At 48.4% G+C, this 25,766-nt stretch overlaps 1 protein-coding gene across 9 annotated transcripts in view; it reads right to left on the bottom strand.

Annotated features, from left to right (window-relative positions):
* The window catches only part of SLC43A3 (solute carrier family 43 member 3), a 523,038-nt gene that overhangs the window by 136,033 nt on the left and 361,239 nt on the right, over positions 1 to 25,766 (bottom strand). For all 9 annotated transcript variants that reach the window (XR_014981069.1, XR_014981068.1, XM_085651424.1 and 6 more), the window contains 2 exons: positions 13,850 to 13,979; positions 827 to 873 (listed from right to left, as the gene is read on the bottom strand). Coding sequence is in view for 7 of the 9 variants with exons in the window: in XM_085651424.1 (XP_085507550.1) it covers positions 827 to 873; positions 13,850 to 13,979 (177 nt within the window). In the remaining 2 variants the exon portion in view is untranslated. The remainder of the gene's footprint in view (positions 1 to 826; positions 874 to 13,849; positions 13,980 to 25,766) is intronic.

Below are 25,766 nucleotides of genomic sequence, written 5' to 3'. Positions count from 1 at the left end.
ATACATGAGTTTGTGCATCACCTTTTTGGCGGACCTGTTTGGTTTTGTACATCTCAATTTTGTAATGAAGGGAAGTGAGGAAGGGGCGAGGAGGTAATGCTTCAATTACTTACTGATAATTCCATCACTCCGAGTTGGCTTCACTCGCGTCTACGCACTACATCCCTTCCAGGTTGTCCAGGCCAACCAAAGAGGACTCGTGTCGGGCTGCGTGGTATATACACAGGAGGACTGGAGGGAGACGGGTCTTCATTCCATGTAAGATTGCGGGGTGTGGGGGTCTGGTGAGGTGGCATTGCCTCAATGGCGTAATGAATAGAAGCGAAGGAGACGACTCGGAGGAACGCAGCTACCGGTAAATAATGAAGCAGAAGGGTGCCAGAAACCAAACAAACAACTACCTTTAGTACACACTAGACAGAGGCACAGACATATGTACTCAGTGCTAAACAAATCTGCAAACAACTCTGCCAGGGGGTGGAAAGGAAACCTATCTAGTGTGTACTGATCTATGACAACTGTGTACATCAAACATAATGATAATTAGTGCATACTCTAAAAACTATGCGACTGTACTTTGAGCAAATAGGTACACAAGCCTCAGGCACATTAAGCAATTCTTTGGCACGCTAACGAAGGCAACAGGCCCCGCTAACCACCGAGAAACACCTCACCCACTCTCTTAGACATCATATACCGACTCAAACGACCATCTACACTCTGAAAAGTAAAATACACACATTACTAAGGGGGCTTCATCCAAATATACTACAAAGATACTACAAACACACCACAAACACACCCATCACAACAAAGGTGTATTTACCGGCTGTGGAGAAGGCAATCAGAAGTGTGGCCACTGTGTATAGAAATCTGAAATGACAAACACAGGTTACACAATTGTCGCGGAGAACAGAACTCAAGTGTGTGGCATGCAGTGATCCTGCAAGATGTACACAGTTTGAACATATATGTATATATGTAACAGAAACACACATAAGCTGCAGAGGTAACATCTCGCAGGCAGGTCTCAATCGAAAGGGCTTTGAATTTCATCACCGCTTGCGCTCACCTACTACTGTCAATACACAATCGGGCTCACACTCGCCGGGCCGGACAGTACGAATACAGAGAGGCTCCCAACGCGTACATGACAAGAAGAGCAGTGTAACTGATGCCTTGTGAACAACAGCAAAACAATTCTACAATTGATATCACTGAAGCGGGCTACGTCTAAGTAGTTCCAAAACTGTCCACCTGCTGAAGGGTCACCAGCAGGGGGTATCGGTCAAGTTTAGCCACATAATTCTTCTTACCCAGACTCCCTCATACCACCCTTGGACATTGTTATTAGAAGTCATCTAACATGAGGCATGAAATGACACTCCAACCATACCCGAGAGAGGGAATGGAATCCCAGTCTGGCCTTACTAGACATGTGGCATGAGATGACACACTCCAACCATACCTGAGAGAGGGAATGAGATCCCACAGTCTGACCTTACTAGACATGGGGCGTGAATTGACACACTCCAACCTTACCAGAGAGAGGGAATGAGATCCCACAGTCTGACCTTACCAGAGAGAGGGAATGAGATCCCACAGTCTGACCTTACTAGACATGGGGCATGAGATGACACACTTCAACCATACCTGAGAAAGGGAATGGGATCCCACAGTCTGACCTTACTAGACATGTGGCATGAAATGACACTCCCATCTTACTGGAGAGTGGGAATGAGATCCCACAGTCTGACCTTACTAGACATGGGGCGTGAGACGACACACTCCAACCTTACCAGAGAGAGGGAATGAGATCCCACAGTCTGACCTTACTAGACATGGGGCGTGAGATGACACACTCCATCCTTACCAGAGAGAGGGAATGAGATCCCACAGTCTGACCTTACTAGACATGGGGCGTGAGAGGACACACTCCAACCTTACCAGAGAGAAGGAATGAGATCCCAAAGTCTGACCTTACTAGACATGGGGCGTGAAATGACACACTCGAACCATACCTGAGAGAGGGAATGAGATCCCACAGTCTGACCTTACTAGACATGGGGCGTGAGATGACACACTCCAACCTTACCAGAGAGAGGGAATGAGATTCCCACAGTCTGACTTTACTAGACATGGGGCATGAGATGACACACTCCAACCATACCTGAGAGAGGGAATGAGATCCCACAGTCTGACCTTACTAGACATGGGGCGTGAGATGACACACTCCAACCTTACCAGAGAGAGGGAATGAGATTCCCACAGTCTGACTTTACTAGACATGGGGCATGAGATGATACACTCCAACCATACCTGAGAGAGGGAATGGGATCCCACAGTCTGACCTTACCAGAGAGAGGGAATGGGATCCCAGTCTGGCCTTACTAGACATGGGGCGTGAGATGACACACTCCAACCTTACCAGAAAGACGGAATGGGATCCCACAGTCTGACCTTACCAGAGAGAGGGAATGAGATCCCACAGTATGACTTTACTAGACATGAGGCGTGAGATGACACACTCCAACCTTACCAGAGAGATCGAATGAGATCCCACAGTATGACCTTACCAGAGAGGGAATGAGATCCCACAGTATGACCTTACCAGAGAGAGGGAATGAGATCCCACAGTCTGACCTTACTAGACATGGGGCGTGAGATGACACACTCCAACCTTACCAGAGAGAGGGAATGAGATCCCACAGTCTGACCTTACTAGACATGGGGCATGAGATGACACTCTCCAACCTTACCAGAGAGAGGGAATGAGATCCCACAGTATGACCTTACTAGACATGGGGCGTGAGATGACACACTCCAACCTTACCAGAGAGAGGGAATGGGATCCCACAGTCTGACCTTACTAGACATGGGGCGTGAGATGACACACTCCAACCTTACCTGAGAGAGGGAATGGGATCCCACAGTCTGACCTTACTAGACATGGGGCGTGAGATGACACACTCCAACCTTACCAGAGAGAGTGAATGAGATCCCACAGTATGACCTTACTAGATATGGGGCGTGAGATGACACTCCAACCTTACCAGAGAGATCGAATGAGATCCCACAGTATGACCTTACCAGAGAGGGGGAATGAGATCCCACAGTATGACCTTACCAGAGAGAGGGAATGACATCCCACAGTATGACCTTACCAGAGAGAGGGAATGACATCCCACAGTATGACCTTACCAGAGAGAGGGAATGAGATCCCACAGTCTGACCTTACTAGACATGGGGCGTGAGATGACACACTCCAACCTTACCAGAGAGAGGGAATGAGATCCCACAGTCTGACCTTACTAGACATGGGGCGTGAGATGACACACTCCAACCTTACCAGAGAGAGGGAATGAGATCCCACAGTCTGACCTTACTAGACATGAGGCATGAAATGACACTCCTATCTTACTGGAGAGTGGGAATGGGATCACAAAGTCTGAGCGTACGAGACATGGGGCATGAGATGACATACTCCAAGCTTACTGGGGAGGGGAAATAGGATCACAAAGTCTGACCGTAAGAGACATAGGGCATGAGATCACAAAGTCCAACCTTACTGGAGAGAGAGAATGAGATCCCACAGTCTGACCGTACGAGACATGGGGCATGAAATGTCACACTCCAACCATACTTGAGAGAGGGAATGGGATCCATCAGTCTGACCTTACTAGACATGGGGCATGAGCTGACAGTCCACCTTTGCTGGAGAGAGGGAATGAGAACCCACAGTCTGACCTTACTAGACAAGGGGCATGAGATGACACAGTCTAACCATACCAGCGAAAGGGAATGTGATCCCACAGTCTGATCTTACTGTGGATTGGTGTCCACAGCAGAAGCAGGTGGTTTTGGAGGCTTGTGGATGCCATCAATGCGGGGGCGGGTGTGAAGGAAATGGTTGGGCAAATTTACATCATTTTTCACAGATTCGTATTGTGGACGTTCTCCCTGTGTATCACATCATATTGTTGGAATGTTTCTACTTTGCATTGACGGCTGTGATTCTGCTTCTCTTGCGTACCACATGCTGTACGTGCCATAAGTCTCTTGTTGCCATCATGGGTGGCCAAAACCCAAACTTTGTTTATAAAAAAAAAAAACTGATTACATCATTCAACTTTATCTATTACAACTATGAAGATGGCGTGCAATTTTTTAAAATAATGGATGGCCCTGAAGACGTCTTTGACTCAAAATTTGAGAACTGCCTTTGCGCCCGAAATGTATGGATGATGAGCTGTAACCTAAAGCTCTAGACCGCAAAGAGAGATCTTGACCCACGGACACGGGCAAAAATACCGCCTCCCGCCATATTGCCCAAGAAACCCGAGGCCCCTCCACTAACACCAAGAAGTCAGAAAGCCATGGGGTAGCCATGGATTCAGACCCATTCTTGATGCCAAATCAACAACATCACAAATGTGCCTTCTACACAATTGAAGTGCTGTGTCGCATCTTAGCATACCTTGAGTACTAACATAAATTTCAAGCCGTCCTCACACTTGCTCTCTCCAAGCGCAACTATGCAAACAGCCTATACCTAGGTGCAACCGCATTCATCATACGCGAGATACAACAGGAGGCACTGCTGCCTCAGTACAAGCCGCCAAGATCTGGAACTCACCACCAGCAGCATTAGAAGCATCCAGGAGCACACACACTTCCCATCTAGATCATCCCACAACGATGGAACAGAACTCGGAGAGATCCTCACACTTTCAAGTACAATTTGCAGCCCACAGATCTGGAACAACCCAATCAGCAAACTACTTTCTACATCCAGGTAAGCTAAGAGGGCCGCCCTATGGTTAGCTTGAGGATGATATAGTATTAACAATCCATATTTAACCCTTACGGCGTGCACTAATACAAAGACCATAAGACTCAGCGGTCGTCAGCCAACTGTAGCTTAATCCACTTGCACTCACATAAGACATATCTGCTACGGGGCTTGTCTCTCACTTCACCAGCCAATAAACCAGTCACCACCAACTGGACAAGCATGGAATAACCGAAAGGATCTGTCACACACTGCTGGCCAATCAGATGACTCTAATCTAGTCCACCATTGCGGGTCCTAACTAGCGGCACACTACGGCTGCTTCTTTACATCTCACAATGACACTCATATGTGGGATGATCGTGACAAAGCCCAACACAGCAGATCTCCCCACCACCTCGATCCAAGATACCTGCAAATCATTCAATAAAATAACATTTGTAGAACGCAGCACTGTCACCCTTGGTGGTATCGCGGCGCTGGGGTGCGAGGTCTCAGTCCTGCCAGCACCCCCTGCGACAGGTCTGGAGGGGACAGCAGAGACAGAGAAGTAACAAACAGAAAAAGGAAAAACAGAGGGCAGAAAAACAGGCAGAAAAGGCAAAACAGGGCAGAAAGACGAGCAGGATAAGCAACACAGAGCAGGGGAGTAAAACAAGTAGAAGTGGCAAAAAAAGAGCAAGAAACACACAGAAAAGACAAAACAGAGGTCAGAAAAACCGGCAGAAGTGGCAAAACAGAGGGCAGAAACGAGCAGAAAGGTTAAATAGAGGGCAGAAATAGTAGCAGAAAAAGGCAAAACAGAGCAGAGGCGGGCAGAAAATTAGCAGGAAAGGCAAATCGGAGGGCAGAAAAACAAGTAGTAAGGCAAAACAGAGAACAGAAAGATGAGCAGTAAAGGGATAACAGAGCAGAACAGAGCAAAACCGAGGGCAGAAAAATTAGCAGAAAAAGGCAAATCGGAGGACAGAAAAACAAGCAGAAAGGCAAAACAGAGAACAGAAAAATTTGCAGAAAAGGCAAAATATAGGGTAGAAACAAAAGCAGAAAAGGCAAAGCAGCGGGCAGAAAAAGACAAACAGGGGAAAACAGAGGGCAGAAAAAACAAAGTGGAGGGCAGAAAAACGAGCAGAAAGGCAAAACAGAAGGCAGAAGAAATAACCAGCAAAGCAAAATAGAGGGCAGAAAAATGAGAAGAAAAGGCAAAACAGGGCGGAAGAGGGCAAAACAGAAGGCAAAAATTGAGCAGAAAAGGCAAATTAGAGAACAGGGAAATGAGCAGTAAAGCAAAACATAGCAGAAAACCAGCAGAAAAGGCAAAACACAGGGCGGAAAAGGCTAAACAGAGGCTAGAGGAACAAGAAGAAAAGACCAAACGGAGAAGAAGGCAAAAGAGAGGGCAGAAAAACAAACAGTAAAGACAAAACGAAGGGCAGAAAAGGCAGAACAGAAGGCAGCGGACTGCGGGTCAGCTGGACAGGAGAACTGTCACAGGGGGAGCAGGCACGAGGACCTACTCCACAGGAACATAAGCAATTGTAAACAAAATATCAGGGAAGACACCGCAGGGCCATACCCGGCTAAGCAGACCACAATCATAAGTGATACCGGTCGGGGCGATGCAGAGATGCTCAAAGCTGCCGGCTACTGAAAACCATAAACCTCACTCACACCTTTCCACCCACTAGATTGCTAAACGCTGCGTTGCGTAGCACGATAACCGCACCTTGGTGGTCACCACACATGGCATGGAAACATTTACCATATAGGATGAACAAAACAAAGACAACTCCCTTCCAACCACACACCCTAATTGGTGCAGCCTCCTGCCCAGATATGAAAATGCTTCTGTGCCCCACATAGACATAGCAAGCGCTATAGCCCAGCTGTAATGCAATACAATGTCAGAGCTATCCCTCCATTTACAGAGATCGTACAGCCTTGAACTGTTGAAAGCTGAGCTATCCCCAGATTACACTCTGTACTGCTCTGTAGGCCAGTGGCGGTGCGTCCATTGGGGGCGTTGGGGCGTTGCCCCCCGCCCATGCCCACAGCTCCCTCGGCGTCTCTGAACTTAGTTTACTTAAGTTCAGATCACCGAGGGAGAACTGACAATCATGTCAGTCAGCATGACGTCGGACTGCCCACCCCCTTCAGAGTCTGAAGGGGGTGGGCGGTCCGGCGTCATGCTGACCGACATGCATTGTCAGACCAGCCAGGGACAGGCAGCAGCACAAGTGCGCATGAGTGGGGAAGAAGAGCGAATTTTTCACCCGTGCCCAGTCATGCGCACTTGCGTTTCCACTGGCTTGCGCATGCCCATTAGGAGCCCCTCGGTCTCCTAATGGGCAGGCGGCGGGCAAAGAGCAACCGTGCCCTAAGCCAATGCTGGCGCTGCAGCAGCACCAGGATTGGCTGAGGGGTTGTTACTCCAGTCCTATTCCAAGAGGCGCCATTGCCAACGCGGACCAGGAGCAGAGGCGGTCAGGTAAGTTTTCGTTTTTAAAGTCTTCTCCCTCGGCCCCCCACCCCCACGAGTACTGCGAGCCGCGACTGACTAGTGATACAGCGCTGCACTTGATCGCAGAGTCTTGCAGTTAAATAGGTGCCATTTATTCAGAGTTGTAAAGTGCAGCAGTATCAGGTAAAGTGCTGCCCATGGATTCCGTATAGATTGCTACGGCGATGTAGATACGCTTGATACTGAACACTGAAACAATGTTAATTTTAAAAAGTGATATCTATGTTCTCTCTGTTGTACAGCACAAAACTAGCAGTGTATACTGTGCTGTAAAGTAGCATTATAATATATTTCGTTCCCCACTAGCACAGTACTTGGCCCTAAAGCACGTAGGGGACACTTAACTCTGGGCATGTTCCTATCGATGTTGTTACACAGAATTAGGTACATGTCTCGTTGCGCACGAGGTCATCTGTCCCCATTGACGACAGAGGGAGCGCACGTGCATGCGCAAGATATTTTCCTCGCCCCTTGAGGAGAAATTACTGCAGTTACTAAAATTAAGGTTGAAATTTCGTCTTCCTCATATTTTGCATTGATCTCACCTGTAATATGAAAGGGTGTTTTTTATTTTAGATTATATAAATAAATTGAAGCGCAGTGTCATCTTGGTTTGGCTGGTTTGCAAATCCACACGTTCAGAAACACTGTTTAGTTCGAAGCATCATTGGAGTTCCGCATGCATGTTCCTGTGAATGCAGTCAAGTTATTTCCGAAGTGTCCGTGTGCACGTTTTCGCATAGTTTGCTCAGCTGGTTGTGGGGCACTTTGCTCTTAGTTACGCCTGTGCTTAGATCAGAACTGCTTAGGTTTCCACAGATTCTTCCGTCCAACCTGTGGGAGCCTTACTGGCAGGGACATGTAATAAACGCGATCATTACAGTGTCGCAGACTCGTCTGTAATCACGGGGCAGTCTCTCTGAGCCTCTCTCTAATATATTTTCAGTGTAGATTTAGATGCCCCTGCATGTACGTTAGGATAATGTGTCTGGCCCCATGGGGATTGAAAACAAGCGTTTAGTAGCAGAGGGGGCTGGATTACGTCCCTTCCCTGCAGGAGCTTCCCATTTGTGTACCCATCTTGCGCTTGTGCACACACAATTACAGCAATATTATTTCCTCCGGTCACAAATGGGAATAAAGTACAACATTATAGACACTGACCCCAGTCTCCCAACGCACTGAAGCACTCGAAAGCTGATCAACCACTCATCCAAAACTTTTACGCCCCCCCACTTTCAAATGTCACCATCCGCCACTGCTGTAGGCAGCAGATGTGGCACTCAGTCTGTGTGCGCTGTTAGCTCTTAGTGCAGTCTGAAGTCTAGAATCAATTTCAACACTCAGTAGATTGTGGCTTTTACCATTCATGGGTCAGTGAAACGCGAGCTACTGAGTCTAACCTGTACCAAGATCTGTAGCTCATGAGCCAGGAAATGGCGACAACCACTTTAGGATTTAGAGGACAGGCTACAGATGAGACAGCAGAGCTATCCCTCATGTTACAGACATTGGGCGCCTGCACTGCCGCCCATCAGACTCCAGACTGATGCCTTGAGCTGGTCAGAGGTGGGGGGGGGGGGGGGGGGGGGGGGTGTTCCACTCCATGGGAAGATGTTCTCATGATAAGACACAGAGCCGATGGACACAACTCCTCTACTGAGCCCTACTTTCCCTGACTACTTTTGGTTACATCTCGCGCCCACACAGCCAAAAACCACTTCCTCATCCAAGGAGAACAGAGAACATCTGCCGCTCGTGGCCTGCTCGCATCTCGTGAGGGCATTGTGGAACCATGCCTCACGCCATGACACGTGGCAACCGGCTGTCACCCCGTGCCAAGCCTTTCCCGTGGCACAGCTATTAGTAGCAGCACATTGAGGAGGGGCCGAGACACATGCCCTGGCAGGTGCCCGTCTTCTATGAAAACACTGGAGCCTCGTTGATTGTTGGTTCCTCGTGTTGTGGGTGTTCTGTGGAGGCTGATCTGACTGCCAATGTACTTGAGATTGTGTTCCTCCTCTTCTCCTGCCTCTGCTGCGTCCTCGGCCCTGCCCTAAAAAAAGGTTGCTGACCAAAGAAAGGGGGGGGCTGGCAAGGAAAGGGTGGCAAAGGTTGGGCAAATGGCGAAGGATGATAGCCCCAAGGAGCTGGAGGCCACCAAGAGCTTTGTTGTATATAGTGGTTGTGTGTGCCACGTCTCCGGCTAAAGCGGGAGCGTTGGTTGTTGTTTCTGTATGGTGGTGGCACTGATGTATTTGAGCCATTTCTCCATCACAGTTATTTGTTTAAACTGTTGTAGCACTGTTTTTATTCGTGGTCATCAAGGTAGCGCTCTGATAAATTATCTCTTGTGCCTTGATAGTCAATTTTAAACCGCACCTGCTCACCAGCACTTATCACTTGCACTGCAGTCATCATCCCGAACTATTACTATAGCATCTCTCCTTCATCACAAAAAATCAACACGCTACTAAAGGTATCTGGGACATATCTGAGACCAATATCTAAGTAGAAGACGGTTCTCTAACAGGTCCCGGTTTCCCAGATGATGAAGCGAGCTACATCATGTGGATGATGGGAACCAAATTCATATATACATATATCTACACATGTCAATTGATAGTCTCACTCTACTAAGCATTCCCTTTTGTTTAGGTCTTAAACGTTACAAGACTCATAGTTCTCTGTATGTATGGAACAGCCATTACATTTCCGACAACATCTTACTTTTTGAGATTTTTTTTCCAAAGGTAATCATTCACACCGAATCCAAAATGTCAGCCTCACTCTTCTCATACATTCAACGAGTGCCTCTGTGGCTTTACTCCTGGACACACATGAAGGTACATGTTTGCCTCATGATTCAATGTGGAGAGGACATCCCCAATGCATTGCAGGCACTTAACTGCCCTTCCTCGGGGGAAACAACAACAAACATGAATAAACAAATAAGAACCGCGTGTTGCCAGCAGATACCAACAACCAACTTCCGCTAGAGCGACCAAAGGGGCGGCATCTGGCTGCACTCTGACTCGGCTTAATTCTGCTCCTCTTACAAGATTTATTTTTCCTCTACTACTCTGAGGTGGTCTAGGCGACATATAGCGCTACACAAAAAGATCAGAAAACCTACAAAAGGGGATTAATGGGTTGAACAAAAACCACTGAGCTCTGTGTACATCTGCCTCATTCGATGTAGCGAGCGGAAAGGGTGACGAATGAGCACCCCATGACCTGCCTCGTCCGCCTTCCTCGCCCCAGTTCTTACACCAATGAGCTCTGTCAGACACAGGGTGCGGACGTCAGCTATACTGGTAACTACTAAAAGCACCAGCCCCTACCAGTATATAGTCGACGACAGCAACGCCTGCCTGTGTCGTATGCATAAACGTGGCGCTGAGCAATGTTGATGTTTTTCTGTTGAACTATGGATGAATTTTCCCCTCTACGGCAAGGTGGTATGGTTTTTTTGAGGGAGACTTGCTAAAGCAAATGTCACACAAATGAAAACGTGTGTTTCGAGGGCCTGCATCAGCGGCCTCTATCTGTATTAATAACGAGACCCTGCCCAAGCGGTTTCCATCATTTCTGCTCCTTGTGTGCAACAACTGCTCTTCAAAAGAGGGGGATATTTTGGATTTCAGTGCACTGGACTACGGGAATGCACTTTATGTGGGCATGACAGACTATCTGTTCTCCTGTCTTTCAAGACCGATTTAGCTCAGCCCGTTTTAAACCCCTTCTGCTGGCCATCTATGCGCAAAAGAGCGGGCTCCATACTGTGACCCGCACGAGAGGGGTGTAGGGATTGCTGAGCTTCCACTAAAAGGTGGAGACCATCAAATGTACAAGTTTCCAAAAGTTTTGAAAAAATGGTCAGCGTGGATATAGGTCTGAAAATCGCCCAGTTGGTTGGATCCAAATTGGACTTCTTTCAAAGTGGGAGGCCCGTGGCGCGTTTCCATGACCGTGGGACAAGACCCTCATGAAGGAAGGCGTTGAGAAGTTCCAAAGCCACCCGTAGCACATCAGGGTCTAGGGGTCCCAGCGTGGCGGGTGGAAGTGGGTCGAGGGGTGAGCCGGATTTGATCGTCTGTAGTGTAGCCATAAGTCCAGAAAGGCCCAGATGAGTTTTGGGGTCCGCCTGGCATATCCTTATCCTGAGAAGGGTTAGGGCCAAATAACGGAGGGTGCCAAGTTACGCCATCGGAAGCAGAGTCCCCAGATTGCTCTCCTGCTCTGTGGCTCTCCGCCAACTGCGACTGAATATTATTCACCGTTTTCACAAAGAAGTGGGTCAGCTCTGTACATGGAGGATGGGATGGGAGAGAACCGGGGCTGGTTTTTTTTTGCCAGATCAGAAAATTCTCTGACCACATTGAAGAGCGTCGTAGGACACTTTTGAGAATTAGTAATTTTATCTGAATATTAAGACGCCCACGCTGCTCTACAGAGTACATGTTATTTTTTTTATAGCAATTCTGTATTCGGCTTTGAGCTCCACACTATATGACTTCCTCCGGAGTCTCGAGAGCCTTGCAAAGATTTTTTCCTAGATGAAGCAGGTCATTAAACCAAGGTGTCTGAGGGTGTGTTCTCACCGAAGACCTAAGTGTGGTTGAAAGACCTACCTCCAGAGAGTTTCTAATCCAGAGATCTATCAAGGGATGATCAGCTTCGCCCTTCTGCTTTAGGTCTGGTAAAGAGCTTCGAAGCTGTGAATAGGCGTCCAATTTAAACCAGTTCCTAGACTTGTTTACTGGTTTGGAAGCCCCTACGGATTGATTGTCGGGGTCCTAATCGTAAATGGAACTGCAAGGTGGTCTGACCAAGGAAGCAATATATAGGTGCCGCTGTAAAGAGATCTTTCATGTTGGAAAAAATAGGATCCAAGAGGGGGCCAGCCTCGTGAGTGGGAGTCGAGTCACAGAGAGCCAGGTTGAAATCATTCAAATCCTCTACGAGTGTGGAACCCAAGCTTCACAGAGGATCCTCTAAATGAAGTTTGAGGTCACCAAGCAGAGTAAAATTGGCTCACCGAAGGACATAGGTAGAAAGATAATCTGAAAATAGTGGTGCACCACTTCCCGGCATACCCCGGGGGCCGGCAGATCAAGGCCTCGGATACTGTGAAAGAGGGAAAAGAATACAGCCTCACAGTCAGGGATGGGAAGATCTTCAAGTTTGCATTTGAATTCATCTCTAAAGGTAACATGAATCCACCTCCCGTCTTATTCGGTCTCTTCTCATAATCGAGTCATTTGGAGTGAGAGCGGCAATCACATCTGGTAGAGATGCCTCGTTGAGCCATGTCTTAGTTAAAAACAGGGCATCCGGGGAAGTTTCCCACAGGACATCAAATAAATGTTGCTGGTGCCCGGGTAGGAAGCAACAGTTGAAACTACAGAAGCAAAATATATTCTTGCTTGTGCTCCTAGAGGGAACAATGGTATGACCCAAGTTGGCGTTTCCTGTTATTTTCAAATGACTGGGGTCATCTAACTTGGCTGAAAAATTGCAGCAAGTCCATAAAAGCGGGCTTGCCAGTGGGTCTAAAGAGGCCTGGCAGCCTTCAAAGCAGACCAGTCGAAGTGCCTTAAGTTGTACGGGCTATAGGACAGCCTAAGTGAAAAAGACTAGAGTTACTGGGCCCTAGGCATGTTCGGGCGCAGACAGGCTTGCATTAGGCAGGCCTTTGGAGCACCAGCTGCGCGTCTGCGCCACGCCACTCTAAACAGGGCTAAGCGTGCTAACACTGGACCGCTAACCGGTGCCACCACAAATTGGCCGCTAAGTCAGATCTAAGCAGGCACATGAACACATGCCCAGGCCTAGTAATTCTATTACTGCAAGTCGAGGGGACTTGGAGTAATGGAATTACTAGGCCTGGGCAGTGAAATCTGCTCGCTGAGGTTTCCGCACTCCACGGAGCCCACAGAGTTCCCAAAAACTCAACTCAGCGGAGCTGAGTTTTTCCCCGCTCGCGGATGGTCGCGACCGCTCATGTTGAGAAACCTTTCATTCGCATTGAGGAAGCTGCCGCTTGAGTAGAACATCTATTCGAGTGGCAGAAAAAAGCAGCGTCCTCCCACGCTGTGCATGGTACAGTTTCCGCAGATTTTCCAGCGCAGGACAAACACCAGGCGCTAAAAATCAACGCAAATGGCGTGACCCAACACACTCTGTGAGCTTGCAGACCACAGTGTAGCGCAGTGAAGTTTTTTTGTCACTTCGAGGAGCACTGCGCGGAGTTTCGTGTAGCAGAACTCCGAACTTCGCCAAGGCCCAGGAATTACCAGCACAACAATAATTGATCTCCTCCCCTCTATAGCAGTTGTGTGCTTGGTTTCTCGACTGTAGATAAATGCGGTCTTTGGTACTTCCAAAAATAATCTGTCTTTTTGGAAGGAAGGACGAAGAGCCCTTGTGAGCCAACAAACCTTGGGGACTTCTGATGGCTGAGACGGGGGAGACGGAGGAGAGAGACATGAAGAGCAAATGTTGGACAGTGACACGCAGCGGACAATACTCACATGCCGATGAGCCTGGTGACCATCGTCCCGAAGTGGTCAAAGATGAAGCCATTGGGCAGGGTCATGAAGTTGTTGAGGAAGGAAGCGATGGTGAAGATCAGGGAGAAGCGTTCATCTTGGGCGCTGCAGTCTGTGTAGGGGAAAGAGCCGTAGCAGATGGGAAGACATGAGGACATGGGACAGAAGAGCAGGAAACAGAGCCAGTCAGGAGTAGACAGCAGGTGCAAATGAAAGAATCAGTTTACATGGACCAGGCACCACAGATGGAAAAACCCACATTGCCTAAATGAAATCTCACATGTTCAATGTACCAGTGACAGCAGAAGGGCCCAGCCTGGATTGCCATTCCCACTGCCCCCTGGGTGCATGATTCAACAACAGCTGGCATGGCAATCTTCATCAGGACAAGCCTCTTCAGCCACCTCTCAACAGTGGGCCCTGGCGAGATGTAAATCAAGCTGGAGGAATGCGCAGAACTTTGGAAATCTCAGGTTACACTTTGTGAGAAGTTGGCCTGGCATATGCTGGTCACTAGTTATAGTAGCCACCTTGCACCAGTCCAATTCGACTCTTATGGTAGATAGGTTTAAGACAACCTTTAAAGAAAGCTATCCTAGTGGTAGCTGTGGAGAGCAGCCTTCAGGCTAAGTCTCTGAGGAATGTAAAGCAGCTTGTTTTACCTTATAATCTCTTGAATTACCAAATGAAAGGACACCACACAGGTATATATATCAAATATATATGTATTTATTTCTAGGCACACTCTACTAATCTCTTTAGGAGATTAGAAGTCAGGAACACATTCAAATATCAACGTTTCACAATAAGTTAAGCACAAATATGGCTGGGGCCCTAGGGGCGTACCAGACCATATACTAAAAAAGAGGTTTAGGAAAGTCGACTTGCAGAATGACAAGGCCTAGGGCCTGTAGAATCGCTGGGGCTTCACTAATACACCCAAGGCAGGTAAGTAAAATGGAGACGCGTGCAGTGTGAGAACACAGCCGCGGGTTCCCTATTGATTTCAATGGAGCAAGTCGCGGTTGGATTTTTAAAGTTTAAGGGTACTTCTAGGAAGTCTACAAGCAAGCCACTTACAAGGTAAGTAGTTTGGGGGCCAACACCCACAGGAGCACCGGAGTGCACGAGTTACCTCACCCAGGGAAGCCGGGTGCATAGGTGTCTTTTGGTGTCGGGTCGCGTCGTCGTTTTCTATGGAAGCCAAAGAAGATTTGCTGCTTGCGAAGACTGGAGAAGTGTCCGGTGGAATCCAAGGCTGGATTCAAGATTAAGATGACCTGAAAGCAGAAGGGACAGTGTTCAGTCACTTGCCAGTGACCCGGGGCCAGGAAGATGGATGCCAACGGAAGTCGGGTGATTTCAGGTGATCAAGGGTGTTTTGACTCTTCAGCCACTGTCCAGGAGGCGCCGATGACAACCAGGAGCTGGATTCGGAGTGTCCCGCAAAGTCCACAGCTTACTGAGGGGTCGGCAACCGGATTGGAGCCAACAAGCCTTGGCAACAGCAAGTCTCGTGGAAAGGGAATAAAGTCAATGGTGCAGACCAGCAAGGTCTGAGGGACTCACCCAGCGAAGGTGAGTGAGGGCAGGCCTGGAGCAACCAGGGGAGCCCTTTGGTTTGATAAGAAAGTCTTCAGGGGACCCACAAGCCAACAGGCAAGGGATCGCGAAGAAGCCTCGTGAGGAAATGCCTTACAGGAGCACACAGTCACTCGGGATGGGGTAGGCCTCTGATTTTCGGTGCACAACCTGCTGGAGGCTTGGGCCACAAATGGTCCAAAGAACAAGTTCGTAGAATGTCGTGAAAGGGTTGCACTCGACAATAGTGCACGGTACCTGGGTATTGCTGTTCCTCGTCACTCGTGGGGTCCACTCGCCTCAGGTTTGCTGGGGAATCACAATGGCCGTCGAAAAGTCAGGAAATCCACTTCTGGGGCTGCAGGGACTTCAGACTCCGGCAGGAGCGGGAAAGTTTGCGACCGTTGATTCAAAGTTTTGGTGCCTGCCAAGCAGGGGAGTCACTCCTTGACTCCAAGGGAGATTCTTCCATCTTCCAAAGGTAGTGGAACGTCGAAGGACCAGGATTCTTCTTGTAAAGCGTCGTCCAGGGATATCTAACTTGCAGTGACAAGGGTTCCCTATCTTATACTAAAGGAAAGGGAGGGACTAGCTCTATGACCACTCCTCTGGGAGGATCAGGGGAGTGGGTGGTTACACCCACTTCCCTTTGTCCAGTTTTGCGCCAGAGCAGGGACTGGTAGCCCCTGAACCGGTTGGAGCTGGCATATGCACAGAGGAGCCTACTGCTTCCCCAGTGCAGGACTTCAAAGCACTCTAGAAGTGCACCCACCCAGCCCCAATACACTAAATCCTGTCTGGAAGGTAGTGACACCTCCCTGTGACAGGATGCCTATTGTTGGGCCTCCTCCACTGCGAGTTTCAGTCAGCAGCAGGAGGACAGCCCAGTGTCTGTGCTGGTGGCATCCATTTTGTGATGCCAGGGCTCTTTCAGATTTCTACCGTGTTTCCACAGTGGGTACATGTCGTCCCCTCTAGAAGTGTGGGATCATACTCCCACACCAGTTACTCGTGTGGGGGTATGATTCCAAGTTGTTTGACACCAAACACGACATGTTTTGATGCAGTCATTCCAAAGTTAGCATTTACCGGGAGGTTATAATGCACTTAAGAGTATATGGTTTAACTGCATCCAAAAACAGCCACAGAGAATAGACTCTGCCAGCTGCAGAGGGGTCCTGCTCATGCAGAGGCACCCCCTCACATTGTAAACCAAGCACCCTGCCCTCAGGATTGATAGGGCCTGCCTTAAGGGTGACTGATAGGTTTATATGTGTGTGTATGGTGAGATATAGGAACCTATACCTCAGTGAGGAGTGCTAACACTACCTCACCCAGGCTGCAGTAGCAGGCCTGTGGTGTCAGATTTAGTCTGCTTCCCAGGGGTGGCATAATGCATGCTTCAGCCCCTGGTAGGACTGTGAAGTACCTATACCTTCGTACCCAAGGTACCATATACTAGGGGCTCATAAGGCACCACAGTATCCAATCACTAGTGCATCTAATATGCGCTCCAAGTTGTTTAGAGAGAACAGAGAGACTGGGGCCCTGATTAGCAGGGACCCAGCCAGACTATAGCCAGAAACCAGTGTATACATCAGAAAAAAAGTGGGGGCAACACAAGTGCAGATCCTACTCTCCTACACACTTGTTATGTGAAATTCCTGAAATTACACCATACCCAACCCAATAACCTTTTACGAGCATATGTGGATAACGTAAGTGGCCAGAATATACCATTTCTTACCATGTAATGGTTCAGTGTGTGCAGAATTAATGCAAGGAGGTATTTTGCGTCAAACACTAATCGCCAAATGACAGATTTGCAATATGCATAATTTTCACCAAATGTTGCAGTTATTCAGAAGCCAATTTTGTGAATTTTGCTCCCCTACTCAACATCCAAACAGTCAGTTGTCCATCAGAATACCGTGGGCAGGACACCATTCAAACTCTTGTGGCCTCAATGTCGACTGCAGAAGTATTGAGAAGATAAGTATATAAGGGGAATTACAAGTTTAATATACTAAACTCTACATAAATGTACTGTTGATATTTGCATTTCCAAGGATTGTAGATGTGGAATCAAGAATAGGAGAACGAGGTTTCCCCTTCAGTCTGATAAGCAACCCACAGCTTTTTATCTTGAAGACTCTTGTCTCTGATGGAGACATCGGAGTCCTTCATCAGTCATTCATGAGACTAAGGGGGGCTTCCCTTCCACAGCATATACACCATGGCACTGGGCAATCCACACTTTCCCAGTTCATTTGAGATTTTCTACTCCTGGGACTCGCCGAAAAGCCGTGCGATCCCAGATAAGGCGGCCACGAATCTGGGAAATTAGGTTTGATGACGCGCGGAAATGTGCTGCCCTGGCCAGTCAAGTCGCTGCCTCTTCCTTGAACATTGAGAACTATTTTCCAGTTTATCTTTCTTTCCTCACGAAAACCGGTTGTTCTAACCCAGATTGCTTCACTCCTTGATTAGCACTTTATAACATTATAACATGTGTATCCACTTCTTCGCTGGAGTGACAGTAAGAACGTTGTGGTACCCGGAGTGACGTGGCCGACGCGGATGGAAGATTCCTTTCCTTGGCTACGGATAAAGGATGGAACTCTTTGCCCTCAGATTAACTCCCCTGAAGACCTCGGAATATTTAGGAAAGCTTTAAAAACGGGGCCCTTTATGAGCTCATTGTTCGTTTGGCCGATTGATTTGACGGCTCTGCTTCCGGACTTGTGGTTATGCAGCGCCAAGACGCCCCACGCATTAGTGCGCTTAAAAAGTTTTATTTCAATTCATGGCACATTGAAAACCTGGCACAGAGGTTGTCTATGGGACTTAAGAGATGCAACAGAGAGGTCCCACCATGGAAACTGACCCCCCCCCCTCCCCCCACGGTCTCCCGCGGACCGGCTCCCAGACCCCGGGGGCTTTAAGCAAAGCTGGTGACACTCGGACCCGAGAAGGTTCCAGGTTCACATCTAGTATCGTTTGTAGCCAATTACGTTTCAAACGTGAGGGAGCGAATGTAAACGCACCTTTACACACTAGAAACGCTGACGCAAGTACACGGGGTGTTATTCGGATTTCAGAACACATAACGAATGCACAATCACGTGACACAAGTTTATGTCTTAGATCACGTGATCATATGACGTTATAAGAAACAGTGGATAACAAGGCGGGCTCGAAGGGCAGCGCGAGAGACCAGGCTCCTCGGACATCTCTTGTAGAACTCACAGAAGATGGAAACCTACCTCAGTCGGTAAATGCGCCTGCTGTACCCATGTTTATGCAATCAACAAGTTATAAATGTTCGTTTTCAAGCATGTCTGACTCAGCCTTTTATCTTTCCGAGGTTGACACTGAGAAAATGAGTACAGGACGAATTGGGGAGCAGCAGCTGTGTTCCAAACATAGGCCCTTCCCCCCCAGGAGGGAACGCTGGGAGTACGTCATACCTACAGCTATGACGAGCATTACTCGGAGGAAACCCACATAGCCTGGTCTTCATGCCAGAAACTCACATTCACACCGCACGGCGAAAACGGCGTTCCTTCAGTCCAGCACTTTAAAATGAAAAGGAAACTGCACAGCGGTAACTTTTTTACATGCGTTTGCATCTTTAAGTAAGATATAAGCAAACACAAGCACTACGAGGAGTAGCCAGAAGTAGTGTACACGCTGGGGGGCGACACGTGCACCTCTGCCCGGATTGGGGATGCCCAAAGGATTCGAGACTGGGGACTACCGGCTCTTGGTGGCTGGCTCACAGGCCGAGGGTCAAGAACAGGCCTTTTTCAGGTCATGGCCAGTAGAGAGAGCACAGTATCTCCTGGGCACTAGAAAATGGCCACGGAAAAGCAAGATGGTGCCTGGCAACACATAGATAACTTAATAAATTGCACAATTATTAGATATTTTATGTGGTTAAAGGTGGACTGAAAATATTGTGACACAGGAGAAACAGGTTAAAGGCAGATTGCGGGCTGAAGGGTTTGTTAATGGAAGGGTAAACATACAAGTGGACCACAGATGTTAACCTAAACTAGAGAGAACCTTGAAAACCTACGACGATAATGAAATATGTCTAGCTAAGGGACGCTTTGATGGTGGCATCGAGTTCAATAAACAGGCACCAAAGGCCTCCGAGGTTCCACGAGCAAGGCGGAACAATGTTAAGAATGGGAGACCAAAAAGCACCAGGAAGAACGGCCAACAAGGGGGTGGCATTCTCCCCACAAGGGCTCAATCGGGCGGCCGCGCTGGAGTCCAGAGGAGCCGGATTGTACTGCTTCGCACTCTGCTTCCAGAAGGCTTAAATAAAGACGCCGAAATCTTCGGCCCATCACTGGCACCATCAAAGCAACTTTGAAAGAGCTGCTCAAATGGGATCTGTTTAACCGCACACATTGAGTGAAATACCATGGCACAGCGGTGGAATAGACTGCTCGGAAACGAAGACTGTAGGCTTTCTTGAAGCAGAGCGGATTACAAGAGAAGCTTTGTTATTGCCAACTCCAGACTATGGACCAGCATTACGCAGAATCTTCATTCAAGACTTTAGCTGGCGGGCATCTGCAAAGATGGCGAGACGGGATCTCAGGGCAAGTGGGACATTGTGCCCTACAGCGGTAGGCAGAATCATGTGCCCTGTGCACTCATGTGGTAGGGCAGCGGTACTTACAGTACCAGGACATGCATCACGTGTGCATCCGAATCAGGGTTAACTAAAAAGGTGCGAGACCGAGACAGATAGAACATTTCTGAAATCAGCGGTTTGGTTTTATTCCAGGAAATAGAAGAATTAGGAAAAATAAGATGAATACTATGACCGGTCTGACGCGTGGGGAGGAAGACAACTTTAGAGAGATTAAGAGAAGTCATTGTGTCCAACGCAGCCAACAGGTATATACAAGTCCTCAAGGACAATAAAATGTGGAAACTGCAATGCAAGACTGGCCAGCGCCTCCTTAAGAGGCTTAATGAAGTCACCAGAGTGGCTAGAGGACGGTAAATCGATACAATGCAGTGGAGCACAGGGCAGGTCTGAAGGCACTTTACAAAGAAGCAGGGGACCGCGGAATTACTATCGTGTGTATTCAGGAGCGGATGTAAGAAGGTGGAATCTGACTATATGGTTGCCCCCACTTTTTTCCTGGTGTTTGAATGGTTTTTGACTAGTCTGGCTGGGATCCTGCTATCCAGGACCCCAGCCTATCTGCTTACTCCCTTAAATGATTGGTGTGCATATTAGATGCACTAGTGATTGGATACTGTGGTACCTTAGGAGCCCCTAGTATATGGTACCTTAGGTACCTAGGGCATTGGTACTTCACAGGCCTACCAGGGGCTGCAGCATGTATTATGCCACCCCTGGGAAGCATTCTCAATCTGCCACCACAGGCCTGCTACTGCAGCCTGTGTGAGGTAGTGTTAGCACTCCTCACAGAGATATAGGTTTTTATATCTCACCATACACACACATATAAACCTATCAGCCACCCCTCTTGCAGGCCCTAACAATCCTGAGGGCAGGGTGCTTGGTTTACTATGTGAGGGGGTGCTTCTGCATGAGCAGGACCCCTCTGCAGCTGGCAGAGTCTATTCTCTGCTACTGTTTGTGGATGCGGTTAAACCATATACTCTTAAGTGCATTATAACCTCGCGGTAAATGCTAACTTTCGAATGACTGCATCAAAACATGTCGTGTTTGGTGTCAAACAACTTGGAATCATACCCCTACACCAGTAACTGGTGTGGGAGTATGATCCCACCCTTGTAGAGGGGATGACATGTACCCACTGTACTAAACGGTAGAAATCTCCTAGAGCCCTGGCATCACAAAATGGATGCCACCAGCACAGACACTGGGCTGCCCTCCTGCTGCTGACCGAAACTCGCAGTGGAGGAAGCCCAACAAAAGGCATCCTGTCACAGGGAGGTGTCACCACCTCCCAGACAGGATTTAGTGTATTGGGGCTGGGTGGGTGCACTCCTAGAGTGCTTTGAAGTCCTGCACTGGGGGAGCAGTAGGCTCCTCTGTGCATATGCCAGCTCAAACCGGTTCAGGGGCTACCTGCCCCTGCTCTGGCGCAAAACTGGACAAAGGGAAGTGGGTGTAACCACCCACTACCCTGACCCTCCTAGAGGAGTGGTCATAGAGCTAGTCCCTACCCTATCTTCACTATAAGATACCAAGCATTGCCAATGCAATCCAGATTACCCTGGACGACGCTCTACAAAGAAGAATCCTGGCCCTTCGACGTTCCACTATCTTTGGAAGACTGAAGAATCTCCCTTGGAGTCCAGGAGTGACTCCCCTGCTTGGCAGGCACCTATAACCTCAATCAATGGTTGCAAACTTCACCGCTCCCGCTGGAGTCCAAAGTCCCTGTGGCCTCTGAAGCAGATTTCCTGACCTCTCGACGGCCATTTTGAGTCCCCAGTGAAGCTGTGGCATCTGGACCCCACGAGTGACGAGGAACTGCAATACTTGGGAACCGTGCACTGATTTCGAGTGCAAACCCTAAACAACGTTCTACGAACTTGTGCTTTGGACCATTTGTGGCCCAAGTCCCCAGCAGGTCTAGTTCCAAAAATCAGCGGCCTACCCCGTCCCGAGTGACCGTGGGCTCCTGTGAAACTTTTCCTGTGGCGGCGTCTTTGCGATCCCTTGCCCGTTGGCTAGTGGGTCCCCGAAGACTTTCTCAATGACTCAAAGGGCTCTCCTGGTTGCTCCGGGCCTGCCCTCACTTACCCTTGCTGGGTAAGTCCATCAGACCTTGCTGGTCTGCATCACTGACTATCTTCAGTCCACACGAGACTTGCAGTTGCCAAGGCTTGTTGGCTCCAATCCGGTTGCCGACACCGTCATCAGCTGCAGGCGTCATGGGAATCCAGCTGCTGGTCATCATCGATCCCTCCTGGACCTTGTGAGCGAAGAGACAAAACACCATCGACGACCTGAAGCGACGCGACAACTGTGGTCATCCATCTTGCTGGCCACCGGTCACTGGCAAGTGACTTTGAACACGGTCCCTTCAATTTTCAGGTCCTCTTCATCTTTAATCCACCTTCGGATTCCAGCGGACACCTCTTCAGTCGTCTCAAGCAGCAAGTCTTCATTGGTCTCCATTGAAAACAGCATCGCGACCCGACACCAAAAGACACCTATGCACCCGGCTTCCCTGGGTGAGGTAACTCGTGCACTCCGGTGCCCAAGTGTGTGTTGGCCCTCGAAATACTTACCCTGTAAGTGGCTTGAGTGTTGACTTTTTCTAAGTGCCCTAAAACTTTAAAATACAAACCGCGACTTGCTCCATTGTAACCTATAGGAAACCCGCGGCTGTGTTTAGACACTGCACGCGTCTCCCGTGGGCTTATTACTTACCTGCTAACACTGCAGTAGTGAAGCCCCAGCGATTCCCAAGGCCCTAGGCTTTGTCATTTTGCAAGTCGACTTTGTTAAACCATTTTTTTAGTATATGGTCTGGTACGCCCCTAGGGCTCCAGCCATATTTGTGCTTAATTTATTGAGAACTGTTGACATTTGAATGTTTACCTGGCTCTAATCTCATAAAGAGTTAAGTAGAGTGTGTCTAGAAATAAATACATATATATTTGATATATATACCTGTGTGGTGACTTTTCATTTGGTAATTCAAGAGATTATAAAGGTAAAACAAGCTGCTTTACATTCCTCAGAGACTTAGCCTGAAGGCTTCTCTCCACAGCTACCACTAGGATAGCTTTCTTTAAAAGGTTGTCTTAAACCTATCTACCACAAGAGTCGGATTGGACTGGTGCAAGGTGGCCACTTTAACTAGTGACCAGCATATGCCAGGCCAACTTCTCACAGCGGACATAAGTCTTCATCGAAGAGAAGAGTCCTCAGCTTCTCCACAAAATACTGGAGGGTTGTTCCCATCATCCTGTCTGTTGGGATGTAGTTCATTGGCCTGGAGGCACAGACAGAAGCACATCGGTCATCAAATGTCTGACTTACAGTGTACCATCACACACCCATTGTAACCACTAATCAATGATAAGGCAAGTGTATTGAAAGGGCGATTAGATACTGTACTGAGAGATGGGCAGGTCCAGCACCAGGACATGCCCGATACAGCAGTGTTTGTCTGGCACTTAAGAACTAACCAGTAAACAGATAACTCGGTGCCCATCAAGTACTGTGCCTTCATAGCTCTATTAAAGGCGGTGGCAAGAGGTGCAGATAGCATGCTGGGAAGTGCTTTTATACTGTGTGTGAGAGTGCTGTGACACTAAGCCCAACCCAGTAGATACCCGGAAGCCTGGCAAGTGATGCCCAGATATTGTCCAGGAATGCACAGTTACTGTGCCATAGAAAAGCTGTATCTGGGGCTCATTCATACATGCTGTGCCCGGGGGCGTCCAGATATTTTGCCAATAAATGCAGATACCAAGTGGAAAGTTGCCATGTATAGAAGTAACCAGATACTGTGCCAGGAAATGACCACATCCTTTGCCGAGAGACGTCCAGATACCATATTAAGAGATGTGCAAGTACTGTAGGAGAGTTATTTATACTGTAGGAATCCGAATACCAGGCCAGAAGACACCCAATCTCATGTTCAACATGTCAGGAGATATCCAGCGACTGTATCTAGAACCCTCAGATACCAGGCCAGAAGGCACGCAATCTCATGTTCAACATGTCAGGAGACGTCCAGCGACTGCATCTAGAACCCTCAGATACCAGGCCAGAACACACCCGATCTCATGTTCAACATGTCAGGAGACGTCCAGCTACTGTATCTAGAGGCCTCCAGATACCAGACCAGAGGTAATTCAGATCTGGTGTTCGCCATGCCAGAAGCCGTCTAGAAGACGTCCAATCTCATACTCTCCTGATCAAGAGATGTCCTGAAACCTTTCGAGGAGCCTTAAGATTAAGGGCTGGATTTAGATCTTGGTGGACATGTTACTCTGTCACAACGGTGACGGATATCCCGTCCGCTGAAATATAAATTACATTATTTCCTATGGGATTTATCTTTCGGCGTAAGGGATTTCCATCACCGTTCCAACAGAGTATCCCGTCCGCCGAGCTCTAAATCGGGCCCGAAGTCACCAGACACTTGCTAGGGGGTACAACAGTGGGGGTTCAACAGGTCTCCTCACTGCCCTTTGTCCCTCACAGTGAATGGGCCAATGTCCCATGCCATCTCCTGAGGGTTCGGTGTAGGTAGCACTACAGAGACCACTCAGGAGATATGACCATCCTCATGATTGTGAAGTCATCACAGAATCCTCGGTGGATCCTATCCAGATACGTGCGTCAAAGTCTAAAATTGGCACGATGGAGCTTTGTTTCGTGGGTGTCATACACGAAGCGCAGCAGGCTGTTAAGACACTGATGGGGCTCTGTGGTGAAACTGAACTATCTGGCACCCATGGTCGCGGGCATTATAACTGCAATAAACTTTGACACATATTTTAACCTCGTACAAGGCCCACAGGCAGAGAGCCAAAAGGCAGATAATGAAAAAGTATTTCAACCTACCTGTGATTACCTCGACAGATGACCACCGGACCTTGAAATACCATTATAGGGCCATTTTAGGTACACCTAGATGTACATAGCACACTGTCAATCAGTGGCTGCACCTACCACCCGGCTCCCTACCTACAACCCGTACATGTGGACATCTTTGGTGGCATGGACAACGGTCAGTGAGATGACACCACAATGGTACCCAGGTCCTCCCTGGATCTCTGAGGCTGGAAGGAATAGTTTGGGGTACTAAGGTCTGCATAAAGGGGCATACAAAGATCAGACCGCATGGTGCCACACTTTTATGGGAATGCGCTCTTTGTGTTGCTTCTCTCCTGCCAACGGGCATTTCGCCACCTGCCCTGCACTCTGTAAATAAACACAGCAGATTTATGTGAAAAAATGCTGGCCGGCTGTTTAGGAAGAGGGAATGGGTGAACTGGGGGAGGGTGATCCCCATAATTAAATAAATAATAGGGGGTAATTACTGCGGGGCAAACATCTGCACCTAGAGTGAGTTGGTGTTTGCACTGCATTGAAATATCCGCAGATCCACTGTTATTATTCACGCATGGAACATCTTCCTTCTCCGCCATCACCTCTAGGCCAGGTCCCCTCATACGTAGGGTGGTCTCCTGAACCCACACACTAATAATCCATAGTGTGCTGCAAACCTTCCTTGCTGTCAGGCATTGGACTGCGATCCCCAAACCGTGCCAGAGTCTCAAGCTATCCATGAAATCCCTTTCATACCCGATTACTCTGAACTTCGGG

Source organism: Triturus cristatus, chromosome 4_1 (genome assembly GCF_964204655.1).
Source record: "Triturus cristatus chromosome 4_1, aTriCri1.1, whole genome shotgun sequence".
Classification (NCBI taxonomy): domain Eukaryota; kingdom Metazoa; phylum Chordata; class Amphibia; order Caudata; family Salamandridae; genus Triturus; species Triturus cristatus.
This window is presented reverse-complemented; position numbering and strand designations above follow the sequence as displayed.